The 26106-nt window shown below is 41.0% G+C and overlaps 1 protein-coding gene across 2 annotated transcripts in view; it reads right to left on the bottom strand.

Annotated features, from left to right (window-relative positions):
• ano3 (anoctamin 3) overlaps positions 1-25267 on the bottom strand; it is a 35696-nt gene extending 10429 nt beyond the window's left edge. The window contains exons 1-13 of one of the 2 annotated variants that reach the window (XM_084363325.1): positions 25039-25267; positions 15251-15457; positions 12740-12870; positions 11765-11920; positions 11576-11676; positions 11427-11471; positions 7452-7586; positions 6788-6894; positions 5558-5613; positions 5345-5466; positions 3450-3584; positions 3234-3330; positions 2157-2217 (exon numbers count right to left, since the gene is read on the bottom strand). In XM_084363325.1, the coding sequence (XP_084219451.1) occupies positions 2157-2217; positions 3234-3330; positions 3450-3584; positions 5345-5466; positions 5558-5613; positions 6788-6894; positions 7452-7586; positions 11427-11471; positions 11576-11676; positions 11765-11920; positions 12740-12870; positions 15251-15457; positions 25039-25084 (1399 nt within the window). In that variant the 5' untranslated portion in view covers positions 25085-25267. The remainder of the gene's footprint in view (positions 1-2156; positions 2218-3233; positions 3331-3449; positions 3585-5344; positions 5467-5557; positions 5614-6787; positions 6895-7451; positions 7587-11426; positions 11472-11575; positions 11677-11764; positions 11921-12739; positions 12871-15250; positions 15458-25038) is intronic. The other variant, XM_084363326.1, reaches the window with a different exon arrangement.
• Between the last annotated feature and the right edge of the window lie 839 nt (positions 25268-26106).

The following is a 26106-nucleotide window of genomic DNA, read 5'->3' as shown; positions in this document are numbered from 1 at the left end:
GTTAACAAGTTATGTAACATAAATGTCAAGTCTTTCTTTTTGCTAGAAATGTATTTTAATTAGTGCTGTTGCAACCGGATCTGTATATTCTGCCTGATCGGCACTGCACGTGTTCGAGCAACAACAGAGATGAGAAGGAAGCAAGATGGCTGACTTGTTAGTGACTTTTAGCTCCAGAAAAAACAAATGTTTATGACTGAATGTTACCGACTTTTAAACAATTTTTAACGTCTGGTATGGTAACTTATATGTAAGTTAGGGGTTGATTATTTTCCCGCAAATTATACATTTTCTATCCACTCTGTCCCGGGAATCCCACAAAAGTACACTTGTTTTGAAGGTATAATCTCAGCTACACTCACAAAGCATTTGTCATATTTCAAGCAACTCTAAATGGACAAATATTCATAAACCTATGGGTTCCCAACCTGAACTAGTTAGTGTATAATTTGGTGTTTTAAATAATGATTAAGGCAGAATAATGCCACTTACATTGATCAAAATGCAGCTTGGACTTCCTACAGCAGTGACTGTGTGGAATATTAAATGCCAAGCCGATTCATTAAAGCAAGTAATTTGGCATTTTCATACCCATTTATAAACTGAGACAGATTATTCTGTTAGTGCTCAGTCAGAAACTCCTGGTGTGAAGCTGCGAGCCTTCTGTAATAGTCAAACAATGCTAACTATGGAAATAGAGTCAAAGATCACTTAAACCTAACAGAACATTTCTTTACTTTGACTTCAGCAGCACATTAAACATGTGATGTGCACAATACAGTGGGTTAAAATCAGCAGCCTATTAATATAGACTATAAGAACAAGGCCGACAGTAATACAGAGTGTGTAGGCCTACGTGCCTTCCATACATGTGTTTAGAGCTGAAACAATTATTAAATGATTCATCAATAAGTCGATCAACGATAAAGAAATCAATTTTAACAGTTGAGTCAATTACGAGGAATTGGCTGCTTTTCTTTGCCATATTAAGGTGTTAGTCTGTTGGTCAGACAAAACAAGCAGTTACGTGACATCACTTTGGGCCCTCGGGAATTGTGGGTAGACATTTTTATAGTATTTTGTTCCATCTTTAGCTTCAGCAATAAAGAGAAAAATCAGCAGACTAATAGGATGCTGAGAGTAAGTGTGAGTTGCAGCCCTCCATGTGTTATTTTTGAATCCTTTTAAAGTAAAAACAAAACGATTTCCAGTGATGGAGATAAATATGGGAATCATGGCCTTAAAAAGCACCAGAATGTGAATCCTCAGTCAGAACAACTTTCAGTGCTGTTGAAGATGTTGAAGTTTAATATAGCTTGACCCACTTTTGTTTAAAGAGAGAGAGAGAGAGAAAGCAGCCTGTTCAGATACCTACATTTGCTCCCTTGGGCTAACCAATTTCTCATCTCTATCTCGCACACACTCGCTCACACACAGCAGACCTGGAGTGCACTCGCTCAGTGGCGCAGTACTCCTACTTTGGTCCACATTGCCAAAAGCCGTCATGGAGGATTCGGAGCAACAGACCTCAGTCAGCGAGGCTGGCTGGACATCCCTCGGCTCTCCAGCGCTCCTTGGCCCTTCATTTAGCCCAAACTCGGAACACAATGTGCCAAGTGTTCCCTCTGGGCACAGGTGATTATATACCAGGCTGACAGATATATGGATCTGGGCCAGATGCTGCACAGTAACTCTCACACTCCAGATTACAAAACACATTATAGCTGTGGGAACCATGGCTGCAATATATTGCTATCATGGTGCAATCCTGCAACCCTGACAGCCAAATGTAACAGCCTCCCCCTTGAGATATGTTTAATTATCCGACTAATTACATTAGAACAGCGGTGGAAGTGTAAGTGCAGACGCTCAGTCAGAGAAACCTGATTTATTCGCTGACAAATGTATCACAGAGTGAGGATCTTCTGTTTTTGCACCTCAGAGTGTTTACGGTGTTGAATTCTCAGTTGAAAAGCTTAATGTGTTTGGAGGAGTTGAGTGGAGAGTAGAAGCATGAGCACTGACACAGTATTGTATAAATAGCTTTCAATTCCAGAAGGGTTTGTTTCAAGCGAGGAACAGAGTTGATATATCACAACAAGTGTTCACAAAGTGTGTTCACAAAAAGAGGACAAACAAAAACAGCCTCCACCTACCCCAGATAGCCATGAAGATAGCGAAGAACACGGTGCCGCCATTATCAAACAGATGGGTCACCTAGAAATACAAGCACATGAAGGGCTGCTATGAAAAAGTGCGCTTCACTTTGGTCCAATACATCTCAAGACTGTCTCACAATCATCAACTTCAGAGTGTCTCATCCTTGAGTTTGGGGCCGGAAGGAACTGTTCAAATTTTGGGAAATAAGGGTATTTACTTTGTTGTTGAGGGTTAGACGGGATAAGATTGATACCACTCTGATGTTTGCCAGGTAGGTTAGCTTAGCATAAATACTGGAAACAGGGTGAAACAGCTAGCCTGGCTCTGTCCACCAGTAATGAATGTTGCACCCCCGCTACATCTAACATGTTACATCTTGCTTTTTTGCCGATTCTGGTTTCTGATTTTTTAAATCTTATTGTGAAAGGTTAAAAGATAGCTAAAAAATCTGTAATGCGCTGCACTTGACATGTGAGCAGAATAAAACATTTGCTGCTCTGGTTCAGACAACAGATCCTTACCCTCAAAGTGAATGTGCAATCAATCACCCTCGGCTACAATGTTTTATTTTCCCAAAAGAAAACAGGTGCAACAGATCACAACACATCTTGTTGTCAACTCGAGTAACATCCCTGCTTCTGCTCAGCTCCATGTCTGTCTGGCTCCCACAGTAAAACACAAAGACAGACAGCAGTAGACTCTCACACTGACCTGAAAATGAAACGAGTGCACATATTTTGGCTAAATTACACAACATATTTAGTTTCTTTCTTTCAGTTCAGGCTGGCGACCCAGTTCGGGGGTTGGTGGCATGTATGTAAATCTGACCGGCACAGAATCAGATATGTCTGACACTGATCGGCCAGTTGCCAGTCATGCTGAAAACCGGCCAATTCCAATTATTGTGCTAAGCTAAGCTAACTGGCTGCTTGTTGTAGCTTCATATTTATCGGACAGGTACTTGAGTGGTGTTGATCTTCTTTATCTGTAACTAAAAATTTTGTAGCCTGGTTGAGAAACTCTGAACATAATGAATGCTGTGACTACGGAGGAGTCTGAGGAACTGCACTGACCTTCGCGTAGACACAACTGTCACTCAGCGTCCACGGGTCACAGGTGTCCTCACACATAGGACACATGATGGTAGTGTTGGCTTCACAAATCTCTTTACTGAAGAGACAATGAATCAAGACAATGTTTTAAATTACACATTCATAAAAAATAATGTCAATACAAGCAATCTAAAATAGTATGCAGTTGTGTGAAGTTGTGTGAAGCAGTTGTCTGACCTGACTTGGCTTGAGTCCATCGTGAAGAGACCATAGAGGAAGACAAAAACGCCGACCAGGGCGGCAGGAATCAGCATGCCAGTGTACCAGCCCAACCACGCAAAGTAAAGACCGATTTTCTCACCAAAGTACCTCCTGGGGCAGAGAAAGACAGATGGAGTGGTTAAAACTGTGTTGGCTGTTACATTAAATGTGGCCATGTTTACTTGCAGTGAAGTTGTGGGTGAAGTTAGTGTACTGTGAGGTAGTCGTGGTAGCTTAATGGATAGAGAGGCAGCTGGGCTGAAAGGTCACATGTTGTAACGCTGTGGTGGGAAACGAATCAATAACTGTATCTGCGTCCTAAACCACAGCTGTCAAGGCGCCCTTGAGCAAGACACTTATTTTAAAACCACTCCTGTAAAGCAGCTCAGTGGCAATTAGCTGTATCAGGAAACTCCCAAGTGTGTATGCAAGGCTGTATACACAACGAGGGAGGACATGGCTGAGAAAAAAAGTGTCAACAAATATTCCCTCAGTATGTTTACATGCACACTTGTATCCCGGTAATGGATCCTGGTTTCAGGATAGTAACTGATACACACTAGGTGTCTGTAACTAAGATATAGGGATGGGTGATACAGTTGTAGTATATAAAACTTGAAATATGAAGGTATTTCATTAGAAAACCTTTCACACAAGCATGGACAACTTATGTGGCCACTTAGAGGGAATGGAAAATTGTGTGAGCACAACATTTTTCATCACCTGTTAAGTAGATGAAAGAAATTGTTAGCAAACATTTGCTATTTACAGATTGGAGCAATACTATGATTAGGTTTGTCTACCTGATGAATGTAAGTCCAATATTCACTTTCTGTTAGCTCTGTTTGAGATCTCCTGAGGGAAATTTCTGGATTATTAGCTGCTAAATGCTTCAGTTTTTTCACCAGCTGGACAAAAACTATGTCTGTCATTTGGTGCTGAGCAGAGTGTACTGTGGGTTTTTGTGCTTTTTCCCTGCAATCAGCTGCCTGATGCAGGCAAAACTGATGCTATGAGAGTGGACCAGAGCAGTAAAGGCTGTGGCCAGAAAGCCGAACAATGAGCTGAAACTTGCTCTAAATCTCCGTAAAGCTTAGCAGAGCTGCAGATTAAGCAGATAATTCTGGTTGGTTGGTTGATCAATATGATCGAGCTCTTTTGTATTTTCATCTTCACATTATCATTTGTTAGACTGTTATTTGATTGTATTTTTGCATATAAAAATTGATTACAGCTGCTTTAAAGCCAATATTAACAAAGCAGACGCTTATTGATTTGTAATAATCCCATAATATGTCTGTAGATGTTAAAATGGTAGCTAACCCGCTAACAAAATCTCTGATGGCTGACAAATTCATACCATGTCAGTAAGCAGTGATGCTTAGCTTAAAAACTGGAAGCAGGGGGAAACAGCTAGATAGCTCAAAGCTCAATAAATATACTATTTTAAATTGTTTGTTTATTCTGCAACAGAGATAGAAATTTGTGGTTTTAGGCGGAGGTATGTGTGTATTTTCCCTCGATCCAGTCAAAGCTGAGCTCATTGCCTCCTGGCTCCAGCTCTGTACTTCACACCAGAGAGTGGTATTGATCCTCTCATCTAACACTTGACAAGAAAGTGAATAAGTGTTTTTTCACAAAATGTCAAACTTTCTCTCGTCACTGAGTCTACTTTTCCATCACTGGTGAAAAGATGAACACGACGCAGGGGTGCCAAATCTGCCATAAACTAAGGTCGGTTCATCCAAAGTGTATTTATACAGGGAGATGAACAACTGGGTCGGTCTATGTTCTATTAAACAGGACATACTGACAGAACAAGGCTCAAAAACAGCTCATGATGCTGTGTCTCCTGCTGCAAAGCTGATTACCTGATGAGGTCCAGTGGCTGGTATTTGTACCAGATCCCCCAGCGGGCCCAGCGCTCATACAGAAGATGTCTGTGGTTCTGGGCACCGTGCGTCTTAATTGGGTGTCGACTCTTGTAACCACCCTGTTGAGACAAAGAGAAAGGAAATCTACCTTACAGGAAGAATTTCACTCTAATTGGGTTTTTAGCACGAATACAAAAAAAATCTTCTCACCTCATGAGGAGGAAAAGCAGCCTCGTATGTGTTGTTGCCCAATAACCGGTTGATACCTACAATAAAATAAACCAAGTCATGTCAAAGGATGAGCATAAGGACACCACGTTAAAAATTCAGCACCAGCTGTAATTGAGAGAGGGGTCCAGTGGCAGATTCATTTAAGGCCACTCTTCCACAGTCATAACAATTTAATGCATTATGTAACAGACAAGCTGCATTAGACAAGCACATTAGGGGCTTAAAACACTCAGGTTAGACATTCAAATAGCTGTAAGCACTTGAAAAACAAATGTTTTGCTGGACCATTATTACTTGGCACGAAATATTGTCTCAATCACTGTATTGGCAGCAGGTACCGTATTGTCTGAAGCAGTTATGAATCAAATGTTATTTTTCACAGGACAATAGTGCATTCATTTGCACTGTTATCCCCTGACTGACACCGATAGTGAGAGCAGGCGCAGGGAGGGGCGGATTTGAAAAGGATTTTCCACTCTTGTGGCGGAGCTGATCTTATTTATTGGAGAGCGGAGTGGTCAACAGCATTAAAATATTATTGTGAAATCCCTTCCAACCCTTCAAGGCCAAACTTTAATCAGCGAAACATGTCGACAGCAGTCGGACAAGATAGCGGAGTGGGAGTGGGAGTGGACGGACAGTTTGGTAACTGCAGACACTAAAACAAAAAAGAAAAAAAACAACAGCCAGAGGGAGAGAAGGGATCAGCCAGGAGTTGGAGGATACCAACAGCTCAGCAGCGGTCCACATTTTAATCACCCACAGCTCAACAACAGAGACATGATTCCCCCTTCACTACCCTACCATCACTCTCTAAAGTCACATTAACAGCAAAACCTTGTCTCGGTCACCGCAGCCCCTGATGGTTCGAGTACACGGAGACAGAAATAAAGACAGAATTACTGTGTTTTATTGAATTTACTGAATGCCTCTAATTTGCATTAATTATTTAAGCCTCTTTCTATAAAGTCGTACACTAAAGTTGCTGGTGAAAAAAGCTGCATAATGAACAGAAAACATAACATTTTTTGAAAATATGCAGACTCTTTCCAGAGTTAATAACAGTCCTAAAAAGCTTATTATGCCGGATGCATATAAATTATTATATATAAATGAGCATGGGACCTCCCCTGCCACTAATGTGATTACTATAATTATTATCATCACTTGTATGTGAGGAGCAAGAAAAGAAAGAGAGCAGTGCCTCACCCATCTTTGATTTTCCATCCTCATACTTGGTGCGCTGCAGGACATGATGGACTATTCTGCTTCTGGTGGAATTGGAAAAGAAGGTCTCTCTGTTGTTGATGGTGAAGCTGGGAGAAAAATACCAGCAGTTCAGATATCCGTCATGTAACGGGATATCAATATCATCCCCTTAATGAGAGCTGGGACACATAACGATGGGAAGTTTATCACAACTAAATTCGGGGTGTAAAGTTCGTGTTCATTCCAGCATCATTATTTCCCCAAAACTGTCAAGGCTGACAAGCAAAGAGAAAAGTGGAAACGATTCTCTGACAAACAGGATTAGATGATGCCTTTCATCATAGAGATGCTGTGAAAATGAAAAAAATGAGACGGATCAACAGTCTAATCATTTCACGGGCATCTGCTGCTGTATTTCGATATCTTATTTATGATCAGCCTGTCTTGATCGGTCTGAGTTCTGGCTCAAAGACATGAAATATAAAAGAAGTCGTATTGCAAATTTCATCTGCTGCTTTCTAAATTCAGGACAGGAATGGATGTGATGGATTAGACAGAACTGGAGAAACAGAGCACGATATATATCAGCTAACACTACGGATACAGACACCGCCATTATGATCATGTTTGTGAAGTCCTGCTGATGCATGACGGTGCTCCTTACTGATGCATGCGAGCTCTGCTGAAGGGGGCCGTGTAGCAGTCGGTTTCCTCCAGGTCAGGCAAGGCCTCTTTGTCCAGCTTCATGGGATTTCTGGGAAGCCAGCTTTTTATCTGTCGACATCTCAGATGAAACCTGCTGCACAGACGCACAGAGGAGCAGGATTAACGCTGCAGATTAACATGAAGATTGTTTTCTTTGATATGGAACAGTGGCTGCTAACCTTTTCTCCTCACACAACCCTGACGAGCTCACACCACCTCACACCCAAGAACAAACACATCATCACACACATGTGCAAGTACACGAATCACCCAGCCGACTATTGTTTTCCATTTTCTCGCTGCCAGTGACTCATGAGGCTGGGAGTCAGTGATCCGGTACAACAGCTTGCTGAATCGAACGCAAAGGAAAATTATGCTTTTTCATATTAAAGAAATTATTTAAAGGTGCAGTATGTAAGAAGTGGTCACCTGTCAAATTCATACTCAATACAAACACGGGGCATATCACCAGAGTACTGCTAAATGCTGCTAACTGTAGCTGCCCTTAACTAGTTAGCTCAGTTAGCTGTGCAGCTATCAGTTTGGACTGAAAGCTCTGGAGAGTGTTGGTGTTTACGCTGCTAGCACAGGAGCTTTGGACCAGGACAGGTCTGGGCTAGCCAGTTAGCATGCTAACTTCAATAGATATCTCTGCAACACAATACACAGACATCATAATGTCAAAAACTGTTATATAATTAACACTGTTGATTATTTTCATTAATTTTGGAATGTTTTCAATTAACATTCTTACATATTGCCCAGTTAAGGACCTGTTAAAGTTTGAAGGCATGCATTGATTTCCTAAATTGTCTCTCCTTTACATTAAATTAACTTAATAAATGGAAATAAGACTGAGACTCTACAGTCATGTTTGCTGCTCTGTAAGGCTGGACGCTAATGCCAGCATGCTAACATGCCTACGGTGTAGCCTACTGTCTACTTGTTTAGCGTGGTAGCATGCTTGCATTTTTTAATGAGCAGTGAATACAAAATACAGCTGATGGGAATGTTAGTTTTGCCAGTATTGGACAAATCTGCATTTTTCAGACAATTATGCTACATGAAAATTAAAGACATCAGAAGTTAATTTAAATAAAGTTTTGACAATTCCTCCTGTATGGGACATGAACCTGTGTACTAAATTACAGGGTTACATTTGAGTCAATGGTAAAATCAAAAAACCAAAAAAGTCTTGATGATTGAGATGTTTCAAAGTAGCATTTTTGACACTCTACTGGTGCTGAATGAAATGTTAGGGGATCACAGCATCATTAGGATTCATCCTCTGGGAACCATGAATGTGTGTATAGAATTTTATGCCAATCCATCCACTACTGTAGTTGTGATTTCTAAGTCTGGACCAAAGTAGTGGACCGACCAACCAACCAACCAACCAACCAACCAACCAACAGACAGACAGACAGACAGACAGACATCAACACCCCATGCGCCATGCTGCTAGCGTGGCTCAGACTCATTTGGTAGGGCAATATTTGCCGCTGCTTCTCCATATTTACGGTCTAATTCGCGAGGCTCTGCTGTGATATATGAACTGAATTAATATAAATGGGATTTCTGGGGTAAACACACTGTTGCCAGAGAGCTTTTTATGAATGTTGTTGTGAGGAGGACAGGTACAGAAAGTAATAATATCAAACCAGCAGGCTGTCACCAACTGTGTTCGTCCCATTTGTTCAGATTACAGGGACGTGAGTTAGCGACAGACCATTAGTAAACACATAAAGCCTGTTTACTACCCGGGTATATTTTTCTTCTTGGAGCAGCTTTTAGTGAAAGATGGCAGGAGCTCGAAGGAAAAAAAATAATGGTCCTCATTGTTCACGGTGACTAACTCTCGCTCGCACACAAGATTTAAAAGTGCTTTGTTCTCAGTTGGACAGGTGGGCGAGTGATACTTGTCTGTGTGATTTTCGTCTGCTCTGTGTGTGTGTGTAGGTGTGTGTGTGCGTGTCCTCGAAGCACGACCATTAAAATGTACAATGATAATATATAATATGAAGAATATTCCAAATTATTCATATTGTCAACTCCTTTCACTTTAAGAGCTTCTGTATTGATATTGGACAACACATATCAGTCTGCGTGGTGAGGTATCATTAAACACTAAAACAGGCACATTAATTGCTGTTTTTCAGGTTGTACCTATTCTAGTTAGCAACCTCAATCATCTGTGTTTCAGACAGAGACAAAGGGTGGAGGAAATGAGTCACACCATGTTTGCAGTATAATGGATAAAAAAACAGCACTCATTCAAGATCAGTATTATTACTCATCACTAACGGTTGCCTAATCAAAGATTTACAAAGACTCATTCACATCTTACATATAAACTTCCACCGTCAATGCTGTGGTTCAACATCATTTCAGTTTCTTTTCATCACTGAACTGAACAAAAAAGCATTAACATACCTGCCAACACTCAATTTTTGAGCCTCCCTATATTCCCTATATTTTCTCTAATTTCATAGTGACACAGATCAAATGGGAGTATCTCAGTTTCTGTGTGGGCTATGTGCCCAGAGGCAGAGGTGATGATGCACAATCAACCCTGCCTACCACTCAGTTTGCTGCTGAAAATGGACAAAGCCGGTGCCAAGAAGAAGAAATACCCTTCCAAATTTCACTCAACTTGACGTTCCCTGTTATTATCATTTGCCTCCTGTCTCACTTTGAGGCAGAAACACCATGAAGCGCTGCCCACTTCCTTTCAGTGGCCATTTGCTGATAGCCCAGAAAAATCTGCCTCTTTTTTGCATCATAATGTTAACAAGTATACATTAAATATTAATTTAGAATAAGCAACACACTAAAGTTCATAAAAAAGATATATATATATTTTCTAGTTTCAGAGTCATAATCTCATTTTATCTGCTTTGTTCAGACTGAAGGGACGTGATATGATCTGACTTGATTGACAGTGGATTAGTGACATGCTGCTGAATCCTGGTTGGTGGATGAAAGTTCCTCTATTTTCAACTTAGTGGCTCAAAGTTGGACAGAAAATGTTGAAGTAATGTAGGACATGGATCACTAATAGTAAGATATCTTGAGTGATTGATTGATTGATTTTGAACATGAAAAAACTATTCAAAAATAAATCAAAAACTCGAAAACAAGGTTTTATCATGGCCTACCAAGCAAAGGCACGTGTGTAGTCGTAACAGAGTTAAAATGTAAATGCAGCATGACAAACAAATGATGTTGCAGAACATTTCTATTAGTGATTTGCTGTTTCTATCTGCATTCCAGCGAGATGAGAAGATGGGAATTGAAAATGGGAAATGGGAGTCCAGTGCAGAGCTTGGACAACACTTGAACATCACATCAAAGCGCAAGCTTCTCTCTAAAAATAGTATGCAAATAAGCCAGTGCAGCTCCATTTATTTGACTGAAAGATTGCAAGTATTTTTTTAAAAAGCACTGTGAGCGTGGGTGGGTTACAGTATTGTACTCTTAACAATGTGCCTGACGTGCAGGAGGCTGCAGTTTTTGAAAAGGTTGGAAAGTTGAATTAATCACACTCATGTAAACAAAGATGACAACGCTTCTGGAAAAATAAACTGCACTTAATCGCTGATTTTTAAATGACTTTCCAACCATTTTAATTAATGGCAGACTTTCTAAATACTGTGTTTACTCCCAGTCAGTGCAAAGGGTTGATTAAGACTAAACTAATTAATTCTCACTCAGTGGTTGAGTTAAAAAAGACAATCATGGTTTGACTCAAACTTTCTCTGTTTGTGTTCCTCAGTGGGATGACTGATAACTACAATCTCAGAACAACATCCACAGCTCACATTACCGCTGAGCCCTCACAGCTGTGCCGCTCATGAATTTTATTAGATTCACCGCAGCACCCAGCCTCCAGAGAGAAACAGAGAGGAATATCCTATACCTTAAATCTACTTACCTGCCCAGGGTTTTGCTCTTCCAGTCTGTAAAGTAACATTTTTTCCTTCAAGAAGAAAAAAAACAGACAAGTTAGTAAGAAAGTTGATGAAAAAGCTGACCCAAACACTCTGCAGAGTTAAAGCTTCTGTCATTAACTGTAACTGTTACCTGAAAGGCATTCGGATGTTCATCTGCTCTGCATATTTGCAAAGCGTATCCCAAGGAGCGTTGATCTTCACAAACATGATGTCGTTGTTCGTCAGTGAGGGCTGTCAAATTAAAAAAGGATCACAGGATTTTTAGAACTAAGTTGAGCAATCAAGCAATCAATCTTTTAAAACCAAACCTTTTTTTTACCTCCTTCTCCAACATCAGACCCTCAGCCCGTAGATTCTTCTCGAAGGTGCACCTCTTCTCCACCTGTGGACTGGACTTCTTGTAAACCAGGATGTAGTCGATACGCTTTTTCCCATCTCGGAAAAACAGTCCAGAGGAACCAGCGCGATTCTTTCCCTGTAGCGACAATGTTTCGCCTCTGAATTTTAGATGCAGGGATGCATAAAGGTACAGTTCACCACAAAATCAAGAATAGAGATTTTTCTCTTACCTGTACAGCTATTTATCCGTCTAGATTGTTTTGGTGTGAGTTGCTATGTTTTAAAGATATCTCTTGAATATAATGGGACTAGATGGCACTCATGGACAAGAGGCTTGTGCTTGTGACAGCGTGTGATGTGAACATTAATGGCATCTACCAGCATATAGCGCTGATGAGCTACAGCATAACCCCAATTGTTATAATGACAGTTTTCTCTTAGGGACTTCACTCTGAGTAGTACAGTGGCACTCTGGAGCTGAGTTAACTGGCCATCCTGGGCTTCTACTAACTAACCACATGCTGCTATTTCTCTCCACCTAACGTTACACTTGACAAACACTAGTTCAGTCGGTTGCCATAAAATCAAACCTGTTGAAGCTCGTACACTGTAAACCCACCCAACCCTAATAGTTCCTACATAAAACTGCTCACACGAAGGTCTGAAGCTTATCTTGAGTAAGCAGGTCACGTTTCCTGGATTCTGCCATCTTGTCACATCATATTCAAGAGAAGTCAGACATCTCTACGGCCGATATCTCCGAAACTCCACAACACACACAAAGACAATTAAGATGAATAAATAGCACTACAGGTAAGAGAGGAAATATGTATTTTTGATTTTGAGGTAAAATGTCCCTTTAACACAAGACTGCTAATGCTGGAAGCTTATCAGTGGCAGAATAACTGCAGTGCAACATCGTGGCAATAACCGTGGATTAGTGGGAGTGTGGTACCTGAAGTGAATCTGTGCGGGCCTCTAATTTAGCACGGGTGACGGGCTTCTGCAGCAGGAACGACTCGTCTGCCCTCGTTTCACACGTAGTCGCCTCCGACTCCTCCACGTAGTGATCCTTGCCATCCTCTGCTGCGCACAGAAACAGCATCATCAGTCAGACCTTTATTGAACGTGTAAGAAAGTATCCAATCTGCACTAACTAGAGTCTTTTGTTGTTGCACGAGTCGATATTTTTCTTAATCCGACTGACAACGTTGAAATTAGATCTGGGATAAATTCAAATCCAAGTTATTAAAATGTGGGCGCAAGCTTGAGAGCAACACCTTGATGCAGTTTAACAGATTTATCCACTGATGTTGAAAGAGGGCCAATCTTGTTTCCTTCCTCCCTGAATCTTTGTGCATCCCACTGATGTTCCCAAACCCACACTGTGAGGCAAGACAAACAATCTAGACCGTACCAAGAATTCATTTTCTAACAGCTACAGCTTCACAGTCAATGTTACTAATTATGTTACGTGCATAGACTAATACAGTACAGTTATACATTTCCACAACAATCCACTTTTAATGTGTTATGTATTTGTATATATGCTGGTTAGACGCAGCCTTGATAGGATTTTTTTCAGCCTTTACCGATAATCACCTGCATCTAATGGCCGATAATGGTGAGTTAACTGATAATTCACATTTTTGTATTCAAAAGAAGTTCCTAACCTGTAGTTTACCCACACCTGAGGGTGAGGAAGGTTCAGATGTAGTGAGAAACTATTGATGATTAAATATTAATTTGCTCTCTAGTCTGCACTACGTGGCTGTACCTGGGTGCAGCAGTTTGATCAAAGTAATCTGGAAGCCCCAAGATCCCAAATTTATTTGAATTTACACTGTGTTTTGGGGATGAAATCTTCACTGGGGTGCACAAGCTTGACCATGGATTGAAGGTCTAAGTACGTCTTTTCAAATCTATTCTGATCTCGGGGACCCTGGCTAAAGGAGAGTTTTTTTTCTTTCTTTCTTTCTTTAGTTTATTTTAATCAATATCTCCATCCAGGCTGGGATTGTAGAGACATCTGTCCTTCTGTTGTCTATCTATTTTAAGATCACAACAGCACAGTGGGATCATATTTAGTAGCCATAGCTGCTTCATTAGAATAATAAAGTGAAAGATTATATCTATTACCCATCACAAATTATCAAAAACATCGACATGAATGACATAAAACAGTATGCACTGGATAAAAGTGCACAGATATAGTCCAGACAGTTGTGGAACATTGATTGCTGTGGTGTTTCTTCTTTACAGACATCAATGTGAGTTTCCTCCACACTGAAGGCCAACGCAGTCCATTTTGATTCGGAGATAAAAGCATCAGCTGTGCTGAAAAATGACTCAGACCTTTTGGGCAACATGGGGTGTTGTAATGAACCCAAAAGCAGTGTGAATCTACACTGCTGGATCATGCTGCGTTTTTACACATCAAGAATTTTAAGGTGCTGGATTCCTTAGCTGATCAGCTTTTAGTGCGTGGGACCTGTCGTTATTTACATTAATGTTCTGTTTTCTGTGTGATAACTGTTACCGAGTCTGTTCTAGGCTATAATGGGATTATTACAATAACAGTGAATGAGTGTGTCACATCTTGGTTAGGATCAGACCTATCCAACACATCTGTCAGTGCACACTGGTGGGAAGAATCATGTCCTTGTTTATCCACCTCACACTGGCTGATCAGTCTACACTGTCTCCTTCTGTCTACACCCTCCTCAGGCCAAGAGTAAACTCTTCCTCAGACGCTATTTTCAGCACAACGTCAAAAAGCCAGTTTTCACCAAAATAGCAACACCTCACCTGGAGCTGTCTCATCTGCATGAAACTGTATCTCTCTTTCCCCCTTTCACACCGTGCACTCAGCACCGAAATACCAAAGAGTCAGGCAAAGGGCATCTTCAAGGTCAGGAAAATGCCAACCTGTTGTTGTTACTTGTCTTTGTTCTGCGACAGAAATAGAGCTCTCACTGTCAACGGCCTCTGAATAATCTTGAATATGTTAATAAGACTGAATAATTTCCTCTCACCGAGAGGCATTTCCATTTCCACCAGTCCAAACAGAGATGTACTGTTTTCCTTGCAACAGCATTTTTTCACACCATCACACTGCCTGTGAATGTGCACCAAATGTTTCCTGAATCCCCTGCAGCATCAACACACAATCTACTCAGTCAATATCATGTACATGCCTTAAATGTCACCAACATTTTGTAATTGTGTGTCGACAACCAAATCTGTTCCTATTGAGTTGTTTAGGAGTATTCTGCAACGCTGTTTTCCCGTGACGCTCCAGAAATGTTTTGTGCACTGCGAAACTTCAGCAGATGATGACTGAATGAATTTTAATTTCTGGATGCACTTATGCCTTAAACTTAAGTCCTGGCCATATCTTACTTATTGCCCCTTTAATCTTCGATTAAGTTCGACTTATTAAATGCTGTCCTCTGATTGGACTGACCTGTCTGTGGGGGAAGGAGGCTGCAGGAGGTGCTGATGCTCTGACTCAGACCCTCGACTTCTGGTTTGGGCTCCGGGCTCAGAGGCACAGACAGGAAGTGGTTGAGGTTGATTGGATGAGTCTGACTCTGGGCCAGGCAGGGCAGGCTGCGGCGAGACGGCTTCAGGCTTTTCTCCTTCAGGATCTCGCTGATGCTGGTGTGCATGCCTGAGGACAAGACAGATGAAGAGTGGAGACCAGTCACTTTAAAATATATAAAATATGTAAAGGAATGAAAGGAAAATCAAACTCTGGGGCTGAACTGTGAAAATACATATGTTTACATATTTATACATGTATAGCATGTTTGTATCATGCAGCAGGCTTATACTGATGAATAAAACTATATTTTAGACGGAGACACCATAGAGATTAATTGGATTTGGTTCTCCTGGGAGAACTTATTTCCCCAACACATATATGACGTCAAGCCTTACTGAAGGAACAATACAAAAAACGTGTTACATAAGGAGGAGGTCGCCAGGGAGAGGTGTTGGGTCATTATGGTTGCGCTGTGCCTCTGCATGAGTATGATTGGATGTTTCCAGTCAGCTGATTAATGAGCCCCAGTGAAAGGGAAGCCCAAAGGGGCGCTGCAACTTTATGAGAGTGAAATACTAAATCGGTGGAGTAACCTTTGGATGGAGCAGCTAACGCCAATAAGCTAATGCAATTGCAACTCCAGCACTTTAATGCAACAGTTCATTCTCTAATATTTATGTATTTATAGCTGTATAACATTTTGCATATTCAGTTATGCATATTTTGGTAGTAAATTAAGCATGTTAGTGACATGCTCGTGTAAAAACTCGACATACTGTAAACACATAACTGTTGATAATCAATTTCTTTGGATTCATTTCTACATTAGTTCAGATTCAGTCTCTTTGATTTGTTGGAGCTGCTAAAGTAGTAGCATGTTGACATCAAATGATTGCTTTTGTTTTATTCATTTGTTGTTTTTGTTGTCAGTGACCTAGCATGCACAACACCAGAGCCCTGGAACCAGCTCAACTACATGAAAATGCAACAATCTTTAATCATAAAAAATTCCACCTGAGCTTTTCCTGCTTTGACGAGTCAAAATGTCTGCTGCAAAATGGGTCTATTTACAATACATAGAAGTGGTGCATGAACTGAAAACAAGGGAGTGAGTGGAAAAAAGGAAGGGAGGGAGGAATCACTTCACTCATCAACTGGTCCATCATTTTATGGGCTACAGTGGCAGTGATCATGTTTGCCCTTCATAGCAGAGTGCATTAAAACCATCAGCACTCCTCCTCCATCAAATCACTCTCAGCAGCATGACGGTACACCACAAAACTCAACTGCAGCAATATGTGTGTTAGAACTGAAACTAATTGAACATTTAATAACAGCGTTGACTTGTGTTCGCATAGCTTTCTCATTAGCATGTCAATGTTTTATTATTAATATCCAGCAGAGGTCATTTTCAAGGTGATTTCAGAGATAAAAGAGCGGCATGGTGATAGAGTGGCTGACAGATAGCTGAACGGGTGATTCAATGATACTGTAATCATGAATTGTGAAGAGAAGCTCAGAGGTTAATAGCGGTAATGAACGTCCGGCAAAGGAAACGGGACATTGTTCCCCACCTTCATTCCAGGCAGCAGCTCCAGCTCTGCAGCTCCTGACATATTTATTCATGAAATAAAGGCGCTCTCTCTTCGAATGGGAACGTGACTTCCTATTTTCACCTCCGGTGAGAAATTCTCACAGTGACCTTCCAGAAGCGTTCGGCTGCATTGATAATTCACTCTCGGCATCCTTGGGGTGCACGCTGCAAGCTGCGCAATAACTCATTCTCCCGACATTGATCTCAGAGGGATTTCCCACTGCCTTTTGGGTGAGAATGGAGCCAGTTAAAGATGTGAGCCGACGGGCTCAGGGGAACCACTAATCATGCTGTTTATTTCCTGTGAAGCCCCACAGATATGAAATGAATGAAAGCCCCAGCTAAAAGCTATAAAATGAATAATAGAGAAAGTGGAATTGTCCATTGAAATGTGCATTGAAACTGCTTACAGCTGGATTTCGCTCTACTCAAGGGACAGATTTTGAAAAATAATCTGAAATTATTTTAAATACTAGAGAGCCATTACTCAGCACAAAACACAAGATGAGGAAACTTTAAATAGATCTATTTGTCCATGTCATAAAGTTAATTTGTCTTCAGACTAACAACAAAACTCCATTTCCCAGTGCTTTAATTATTTTAAAGTGCACACCAGCGTTAAGTTCCTCCTCATTGTATTTTTATATTCTAATCAATCCTACTAAACCCAACATTTTTAATCAAAACTGAGCAGCAGGTTGCTGAGTTATTCGAGTCAGATTGTGCCAATTACATCTGCAATGACATTTAAGAAACAGGAGATTTTATGGACCAGTGAGCGAGAAGGTATGTTTCTCAGAGCGACAACATGCTTAATGACTGGCTGGTAAATCAGTGCGAGCTGTGAGCTTCCACTCAGAGACCAGAAGCATAAAGTGCCATAGTCTCTGTGGATCGGTCCGAAGAGTGGATGCACTCATATTTAACAGGACTTTCCAGTTAGAAGATACAGATCACTCTCTCTCCATTATGCTGATCAATACAGAGAATGGCTGCTGCATGGTAGTGCTCTATGTATTGTCAAAAAGGTACATTTACTGGACTCCAGGTGGTAATCCCAACAGACATTGACAAGGCTCAACATGTCTCATATGATACATCGAAGCAGAGCGAGCTAATGGGCCTGGAGGGGCGAGGCTCGGTGGTCCCAATGGACTCTTAAAGTTTAAAATAGAGCCACAAATTGGACGGAGCTGGTGTTGTGTGAAATTGCTTCCATGGAAATTTCAGAGCAGACGCAGATAAAAAAAAAAAAATTGAGTGGTCAAATCTCTCAACCTCCGAGGATGTCAAGGATATAATAACGGTTATCTGACAATCATCGCCCCGTTCCAAAGCTTTAGCTTCATTTCCACATGCAGGCAGACTCTGTGAACTCTGTCCCACAGTCGGAGCAGTTATGCTGAAGACAGTGCATTGTGTAAGTCCATATAAATATATTAAGGGTTCATCTAATGTGAAATCCTGTGTTTAATCTCGCTGTGCGCTGACTGGTTTATCAGGAAAAACGTAATCCTGTGTGCGTGTGCATGGGCTGTATGTGCGTGTGTGTGTGTATGGCAGTTGATATGTGAGTCTGTGGGCTGTCAGTGTGTGTGAGTCCTGCACAGGGAGGAGGAGGAGGAGGAGGAGGAGGAGCAGGGACGCAGGAGTGAAAAAGAAACCAGATCAAGAGAGAGTGCACAATCGCTGTGAGGTGATGCTGGGCCTAGACGACAATCACGTGTGTGTGCTCACACAACACCCACTGAGGCTCATCCGAGGGAAAGCTGGACGCGCTTCAGGGAAGGTCGTGATCCGGGATTTGGATCTCTCCTGTGCAGCTTGTCCATGACGGTCTTTGGATGTGCGATTAAAAGGATTTTGTTTTGGTTCTGTGCATGTATATATACTGTAAATATACCTTTCTGACTTTTAGAAATTAAAAACCGAGCTTGTTTATTTGTTATGTCTTCGTTATGCTCCTCTTGATTATTTATAAAAAAAAAGTGGGCATAACCCTGGCAGAGTCACAGCTCTATTCCTCTACGTGCCTGTGAGTGACTGTTGCCAATCTAGTCTGAGCCAGCTGGAAAAACACAAACATTTCATTTGAAAAATGTCAAGGATTTTACGATCAATTACAAGCTGTCAGATATCGTAGGAAGCAAAACAATTCTCCAATAAGAGTGAAAACAAACATTACTTGTTGTCAACGATCACTGTGAGAAACAAGAGCATCGAAACATAATCTGCATGGATGTGGCACAAAGTAGCAAACTGAGAATTCAGGTCAGTGGGCTGTTTCCCATCATGCCTCTATGTTCCCTCATTCTATACCTTCAATTATTCATCCACGCTCAACCCATAGCACTTTCAGCGTCACAAGCTCTCAGCTGAGGAACATTCTGCATCTGGACTGTTTTAAGCAAAACACACAATCATTACCTTCCCCCTGCAGAGGGCATTTCAGGGGATCCCTGCTATAAAAGAGGTTCTAGGGGGAGAAGAACCAGCCGGCTCAGAGGAGCAGGTCCAAATCACTGCTGCTGTGTGTTTACAAAAATTAGCACATGGAGGTAGGACTGAGGCGAGGCCCGGAGACTCTCCTGCAGAAACGTTCTCTAAGCAATTAGTGTGTTTCATCCTCCGCCTGGCATCGTATCAAAGAAGACATAGACGGAGCTGAGTTCACAGGGAGTATTTAGAGGCATATCATTAGCAGCTGCTGAATATTCAGCTCATATCTTGTGTTACATGGTTAGTACTTGAGGCATTCCAATAATTCTTGCAGACCAAGGATGACTAACAAATGATCTCTGCTATTGATCACATTAGTGCTGAAAGTCAAACACAGAGTCTAACTTGTATTGGTTGAAACAGATGTTGAGCTAAAGCATCCCAACAGTGTGCTCAAAAAATATTCTCAAAAGCTTTTTTAAAAAAGATTTTTAACATGAAAGCTGATGTAATTACAGAAATACTGTGACTGCAGGTTTGCAGCTTCATTCATGTCAACGGATGCATAATCTAATTTTCTAGTCGGAACAGGAGGAAATCAAATACCAGGTCTTTCTGAAATGAGCCACAGGCATTGTGACTGTACCAGTTTTCATCCGGAGAGTCTTATTTTCTTACAAACAAATCAGATTGATTTAAAAATTCGCAAACATTCACAACATTGCTACGTATTGTTACTTTAAACTGTTCGGTCTTCTCTGTCAGTGTTTCAGTTTTGAGCTCTCTCATGAGATTTGTGATACTACAACAGCAATTTATCCCCTTAAATACAAATAAGTAATGTCTGCTTGGTTATTGATTCATGTAATTAGCATAAATGATGGATAGCTATTCAAGTATGATCAATTGAAAATTCTATATTATTGACACAAGCTATTGACTCAGGTCACTATAATGACATGAAATAAATTGTAGGGATGGAGTGATTATCATCCTGACCAATAATGGGATCCAATACACAGCATTTTTCTCTTCGTTTTATTAGAAACTGTGTTTTTGTTCAAATGAATGTATTTAAGATGATGTGACTTTAACTCTGATGCAACCAATCTCTCCTTGTCTGTAGTCACCATTTTGTTGTCTCAATGTCCCACCCGCAACACTATCTGATTGGTTACATGTCACGACTATGAACTTATTAGCATTACATAATCTGAATCTGCAAAGTAACTAGTAACTAAAGTTACCATGTAAATGCAGTGGAGTAAAGGTCAAATATCTGACTGAATGTAGTGAAGTTTAAAGAGGCTCTGTGGAACTTCTGTCTTGTGCTGGAAGCTGTTTAATGTAAGCAAACTCCATTTCCACAGTCCAGCATTAAAAAATCGTCCACAGGCTTGTATAGGTAAGAGAGACGGGGAAGGTCTAAATTTTCACATCACGTTACAATCGGCTCACATATTGCCAAAAAATAAGTGATTAGTACGTGTATATTGCCAGAAATTGTTACAAAAAGCCCCTTTAAGTGTAATATAGCAGAAAATGGAAATCCTCAATAGCAAATTGTACTTTATTTTTACCTCTAAATTATGACAATAAGATTTCTGCAAATATACATATATATTGGTTACAAATATAAGATATCAGTGTCCTTTATCACTAATAAACGGTATATCAGTTGATCTCTAATATATTGTAGCTAATGAATGCAAAGTTAATATTACTGAACAGCCTCTTGACTTGACCTGAAACTAATAAATGTGTGATTAAAACATGAATCATCTCATAACAGAAGCTCATCCTTTTAAACCCCCTGAAGAGAAACACAACACCATTTTATGAATGGACTTTTTCATTGAATCACAGTGGATGTAATTATGTTTTTTGGAAACTAATCAACAGCAAAAAGGAACCTTAGTATGAAAAGTGAACACAGTCTGAAGTAGACAATCATTTGCTCCACAGACACTGCTGTCGGCCGTGATCGTCTGTCTATCACGTGCAGCCGAGCCCGGCAGCCTGACCGTGAACACACCTCAGAGCAGATGGCACATTTTACCAGACAGTTTAAAAGGTTCAGGACCTCATTATACAATCCTGGCACAACCTCTGGGTTGCATCATTTGAGCAGATTAAACATCTTCGTCCGCTTTCAATCTCTATTCCTGAGCGCTCCTTTAACGTCACACTATCTTCTTATGCGCCCTGATTGCTTGTGATTCCTACTACGTCACAGGATTTTTCTCCAAAGCTTCATCGGGGAATGTATGTCATCTGCACCATCTTCCGTAAACAATATCAAGTTCACAACATCTCAGCTCCATCGTGCCACCAAGTCACCAAAATCAGTGTGTCTTGCAGACATAACTTTGGGCTCCAGCAGAACTTCTGCCTTGCATTGTTTTTATAACCTAGCAACAAAACAGCCGCTGACTATTTAAAGCCTGTGAAAGTGTTCAAGCTGGTAAATGCCAGATCATACACATACAGAACAAACAGCCTCTTTGTTTTGTCAGTCGTGTCATCTCTGTGTCTACCTGGCATGTTACACTTGCATAAAAAGGTGTGCTTTACAAAGCCTGTCTCAACTCATCTCACATGAAACTGATGCATGCCAAATATTCTACAGCTGCCTGTTAGAGTCACAGATGATACTGTATATTTGCTTTCCCCCAAATCTGTCCTGAAATGAATGTCTCTATCTATAAAACCATCTGCCTGCTTGCATAAGAGGACAGGTGGCCTGCTTAGTGCTGTGCAACCAAAGGTTTACACGTGAACACACACACGGACGCACACACTGACTACAAATGCACACATGTAATGTCAAAAAGTGGAGTGTAACAGAGGACAGGACTCTCAGTCCCTCCGCAGCAGCTGAACCCACCCACTGACACACAGAACACACACAGACACACACACACACACACTTTTGTTACGAAAAAATATCACTAATCCATAAACTATTTCCATTAGGAGACTGCGCCGGATATTGCTTGATATGTAAGACCAATTCTTTAGAAACTATGTTTGTTAGTTTCGTAAATGCTTCTCAGGAAAGTGCAGGATAATACAAGGCCATTATTTCCATTATGGATTATGCATTTGGTCTGAAAACACGAGAAAACAGTCAAAAATGCCCATTATAATATCCTACAGCACAAGGTGATGTCACTAAAGCTCTTGTTTTGTCCGACTAACAGTTCAAAACCTGAAATTCTCACATTTAAAATCATGGCACACAAAGAAAAGCAGCGAATTATGACATTTGAGAACGCAGAACTGTCAAATTTATGCCATTTTAGCTTGGAAAATGACTGAAATGACAAATCGATTTTATAAATTGCTGCATATTAATTTGTCTTCTTCAACTGACTAATCATTGCAGCCCTAGAATAAAACATAAACAGGCGTCGGCGCAGCTTTACTAAAGATATCTGAATGTAGAAACGGGTTACATTTAAATCAATACTTCCTGGCAGATATTGAATGTTCACTGTGTCAATAAGCTTCAGCAACTTCCATCAACATGCTGCCGATGAATCTGAGTTCATGATTCGTCTGCCAAAGAACATTTGGAATCCTGTGAAGTAACATCAGATGGTTGTTGTGAGTCATTTTTGTCTGGAAGTCCAAATGTGGCTGTTTTTTCTAGTTTGAAGCAGCTGAGTGATACATTTCATCAGAAAGAAAATATATCTATACATATTTCTCTTGCTTATTGTCATAATCAGCTCATTTCTAACTCCAAGCAGCTTTTAGGAGAAGCTGGAGAGAGATTTAAACCACCTTCTTTTGGCTCCCAGTTGTTCTTTTTATTAATTTTCAGATTTTAATGATTACCTATAAAGCACTAATGACTTGGCTTGAGTAACTTAGCTTATTACACCCTGTGTGTATAAAACACAAAGCTCCATTTCGAATGGTGAACAAGCATTTTCAGCTCCAAGCTTTTTAATGCTCTGATCGGGTGTTGCTGATTTGGTTTGAGAAAGTGCAATAAAATTTCTGATTTTTGCTTCAGCAGGACTTTGTGAGCCAACATTCACCCCTTTTGCCTTCAGTTTAATGGTGCACTTAGCAGTCACTGAAATATTGAGTGGGCCCCTGAAGCCTGTAGTCAGATTTTTACATTAATCTGATATCATGTTGTGCTACGTGTTTCCTGTTTGCTGGGCTGAAGCCAGGAAATGGTTCACGTTGTTATACGAACACACACAAAAAAAGTCTGTTCGGATGATCAGAAAAAATCCACACAGACACATTATGGATTCATGTGGTACAGTCTGTACTGTTCAAGTAGGTCATGGCAGATGAAAAAAAAAAAGTTTCTTGTCTCTCTCCGCTTGTTTTCGCACTCAAAACCAGCAAAGAAAGCAGATAAGCTACCAGCCTCTTCAGCAGGGCATCCCTCTGTCGTGAGGACTCTTATATAGCTGCTCAGCTCAGCATCCTCTCATCAGAAGCCAGGGGAGAGACCCTTTCATCCTCCTCAGCCAGGTAAACAGAAAGAGGTCAGTGCGCCCCGTTTACGAGCCTGTCAGCATGAAAACAAGAAGTCTCTTGCCCATTTTACTAAATTTAGACTGCCAGCACATTAATAATTAACGCAAAGTATTAAATAATCACTAATGTTCTCTGAAGAACCCTACTTAGCGTCTGAAAATCAATGCTGGTGCAGCAGTGGGAAGACGCAGATTGACGACTTAATAGGAATTTACTGAAAGATTTGAAGGAATTTAAACCAGTTATCTTTCTTTCATAGCACACTGTGCCAGTCCAAAACACAAGGATGCCAAATGGAAACCGAAATGAAACGGAGTCTGATGTCTCAGATTGCTTTTTCAATTACTTGCTGAGTGAGAGGAGATGCATTTTCTATTTCACTGCATGACACAAACTTTTAACTTTTTTTTATGACTAACAAAGGCTGAGAGCAACTTTTCCAGACAGGTGGTGACGATGTGCACTGTGCACCATGAGCCGTTGTTGCTTACATTTATTGTTTATGGTCTGATGTTTAAATTAAATTCTCTTTTCTTTCTTGCTCTGGTGCTATACTAAATAAACTCGACTTACAAAACTACTCTGAACACATTTCTTAATGGAACAGTTTGTATCTTTCCTCAAAGCACACACATGATATCAATCTATTATTATTATTATACCAGCCTACTGGAAGCTGATGCATGTGGACACGACTTGGAGTGCAGTTTAAATCGCTGCAAGTGTAAATACTAAAACAACATCTGCATTACTTGAGTCGTGAGGAATGGTCATTCAACCATGCAACCACCAACAAACCTGGCTTAAATACCTCGTGTTTATTGTAAATCTAGTCAAATTCAACCTGTCACTTATAAATATCTGCTTTAACTGTAAATCTGTTTTACGCTGCTTAACGACTATAATGATTTAGGACACACAGTCAACGTTAACGTGAACTACAAGATCAAATATCAAAGCGCACAAACAGGCTTCATCCCGGGAGGAGGAGGAGGAGGAGGAGGCTGCAAGACCTCCAACTCTGCGTCACACTTACGGCAAGTAGAGTGTCCGACACCTCTGAGCGGCATCTCAACATCACAAACTAATAAACTGGACGAGAAAAGTCGCAACACGTCACGCAGAAACCATCACCGGGGGCGCGAAGTGAGCGCGCGGCGCCACCAACCTTTCTGCTGCTTGAAGGACTGGATGGAGCCCGAGTGGTGCACCATTGCGACGTTCAGTTGGTTTCCAGCGCTAATTGAATTCCGTTATGTGAAGCGGGTGAAGCGGAGCAGAGCACATGGGGATCTGTGGTGGGGTTGTGTGGGAGTTCTCGCAGCTCCCATCCTGCCAAGCGATCTCACGGGCGATGCGCAAACCCCAGCAACACCTGTCTGAGGCTGCTCCGCATGCTCCCCCCACCTCCCTCCTCCTCCTCCTCCTCCCTCCCCCCCCCCCCCCCAACCACCACCATCCACGGCTGTTGTCATGGTGACGGGCGGTAGGGGGAGGTACTGAGATCGGACACGCCCCTCATCCTCTCTCTCTCCCCCGTCCTGATTTACTGACTCCAAAATAAGCTGCGGGACATTACCAGGGGCAGCACATCTCAAATGGACCGACAAGGACATGTATTGATCTGCTCATCAATCATCCTGCTTTTACCCGCCTGCTGAGAGCTGCTCGCACCCTGAAGGCATCATATTGTCCCGAGGACAGACATAAAAAAAAATGGACCTCTGAATATTATGTAATGGCATTTAATTTTTAATTTTGAGGTCAACATACTGTAATTTCACCCATTATCACATTTTTATCAGGTCGTTTTGCTGCCTTTTGAGTAAAACATGTAACTTAAATTCGAAATATTTGAAAAGACACTCTAAATATAGCTTTTTAGATAAACTACTGCGTGTTAAGGCAGGAAATTTAAAAAGGATTTCACATACAAAAGGGCCATCGGATTTTCTAAACCCATTGGACTTCACGTAATCTTAAAACACAGATGACAACATCCTGTGCTGCTGACAGAAGCTTTCAGTGTGCTGGCTGGCAGCCACAGTCAGGCTTAACTGTACCTCCATGCAAGAAATACATAAAAAATAAATAAATAAAACCAGGGCTGCACGATATAGGAAAAATATCATACTGTCATTATTATCACAGATGTTGCAATTGATATGATTCATGATAAGAGGATGTGATCATTTTAAAATCAGGATTTTCATTATTCCTGAAAAAAACATCAACA

This window comes from Pagrus pagrus (genome assembly GCF_965226575.1).
Source record: "Pagrus pagrus genome assembly, chromosome: 10".
NCBI lineage: Eukaryota > Metazoa > Chordata > Actinopteri > Spariformes > Sparidae > Pagrus > Pagrus pagrus.
Note: the sequence above shows the minus strand (reverse complement) of the source record. Positions and strands in the feature narration are given on the sequence as shown.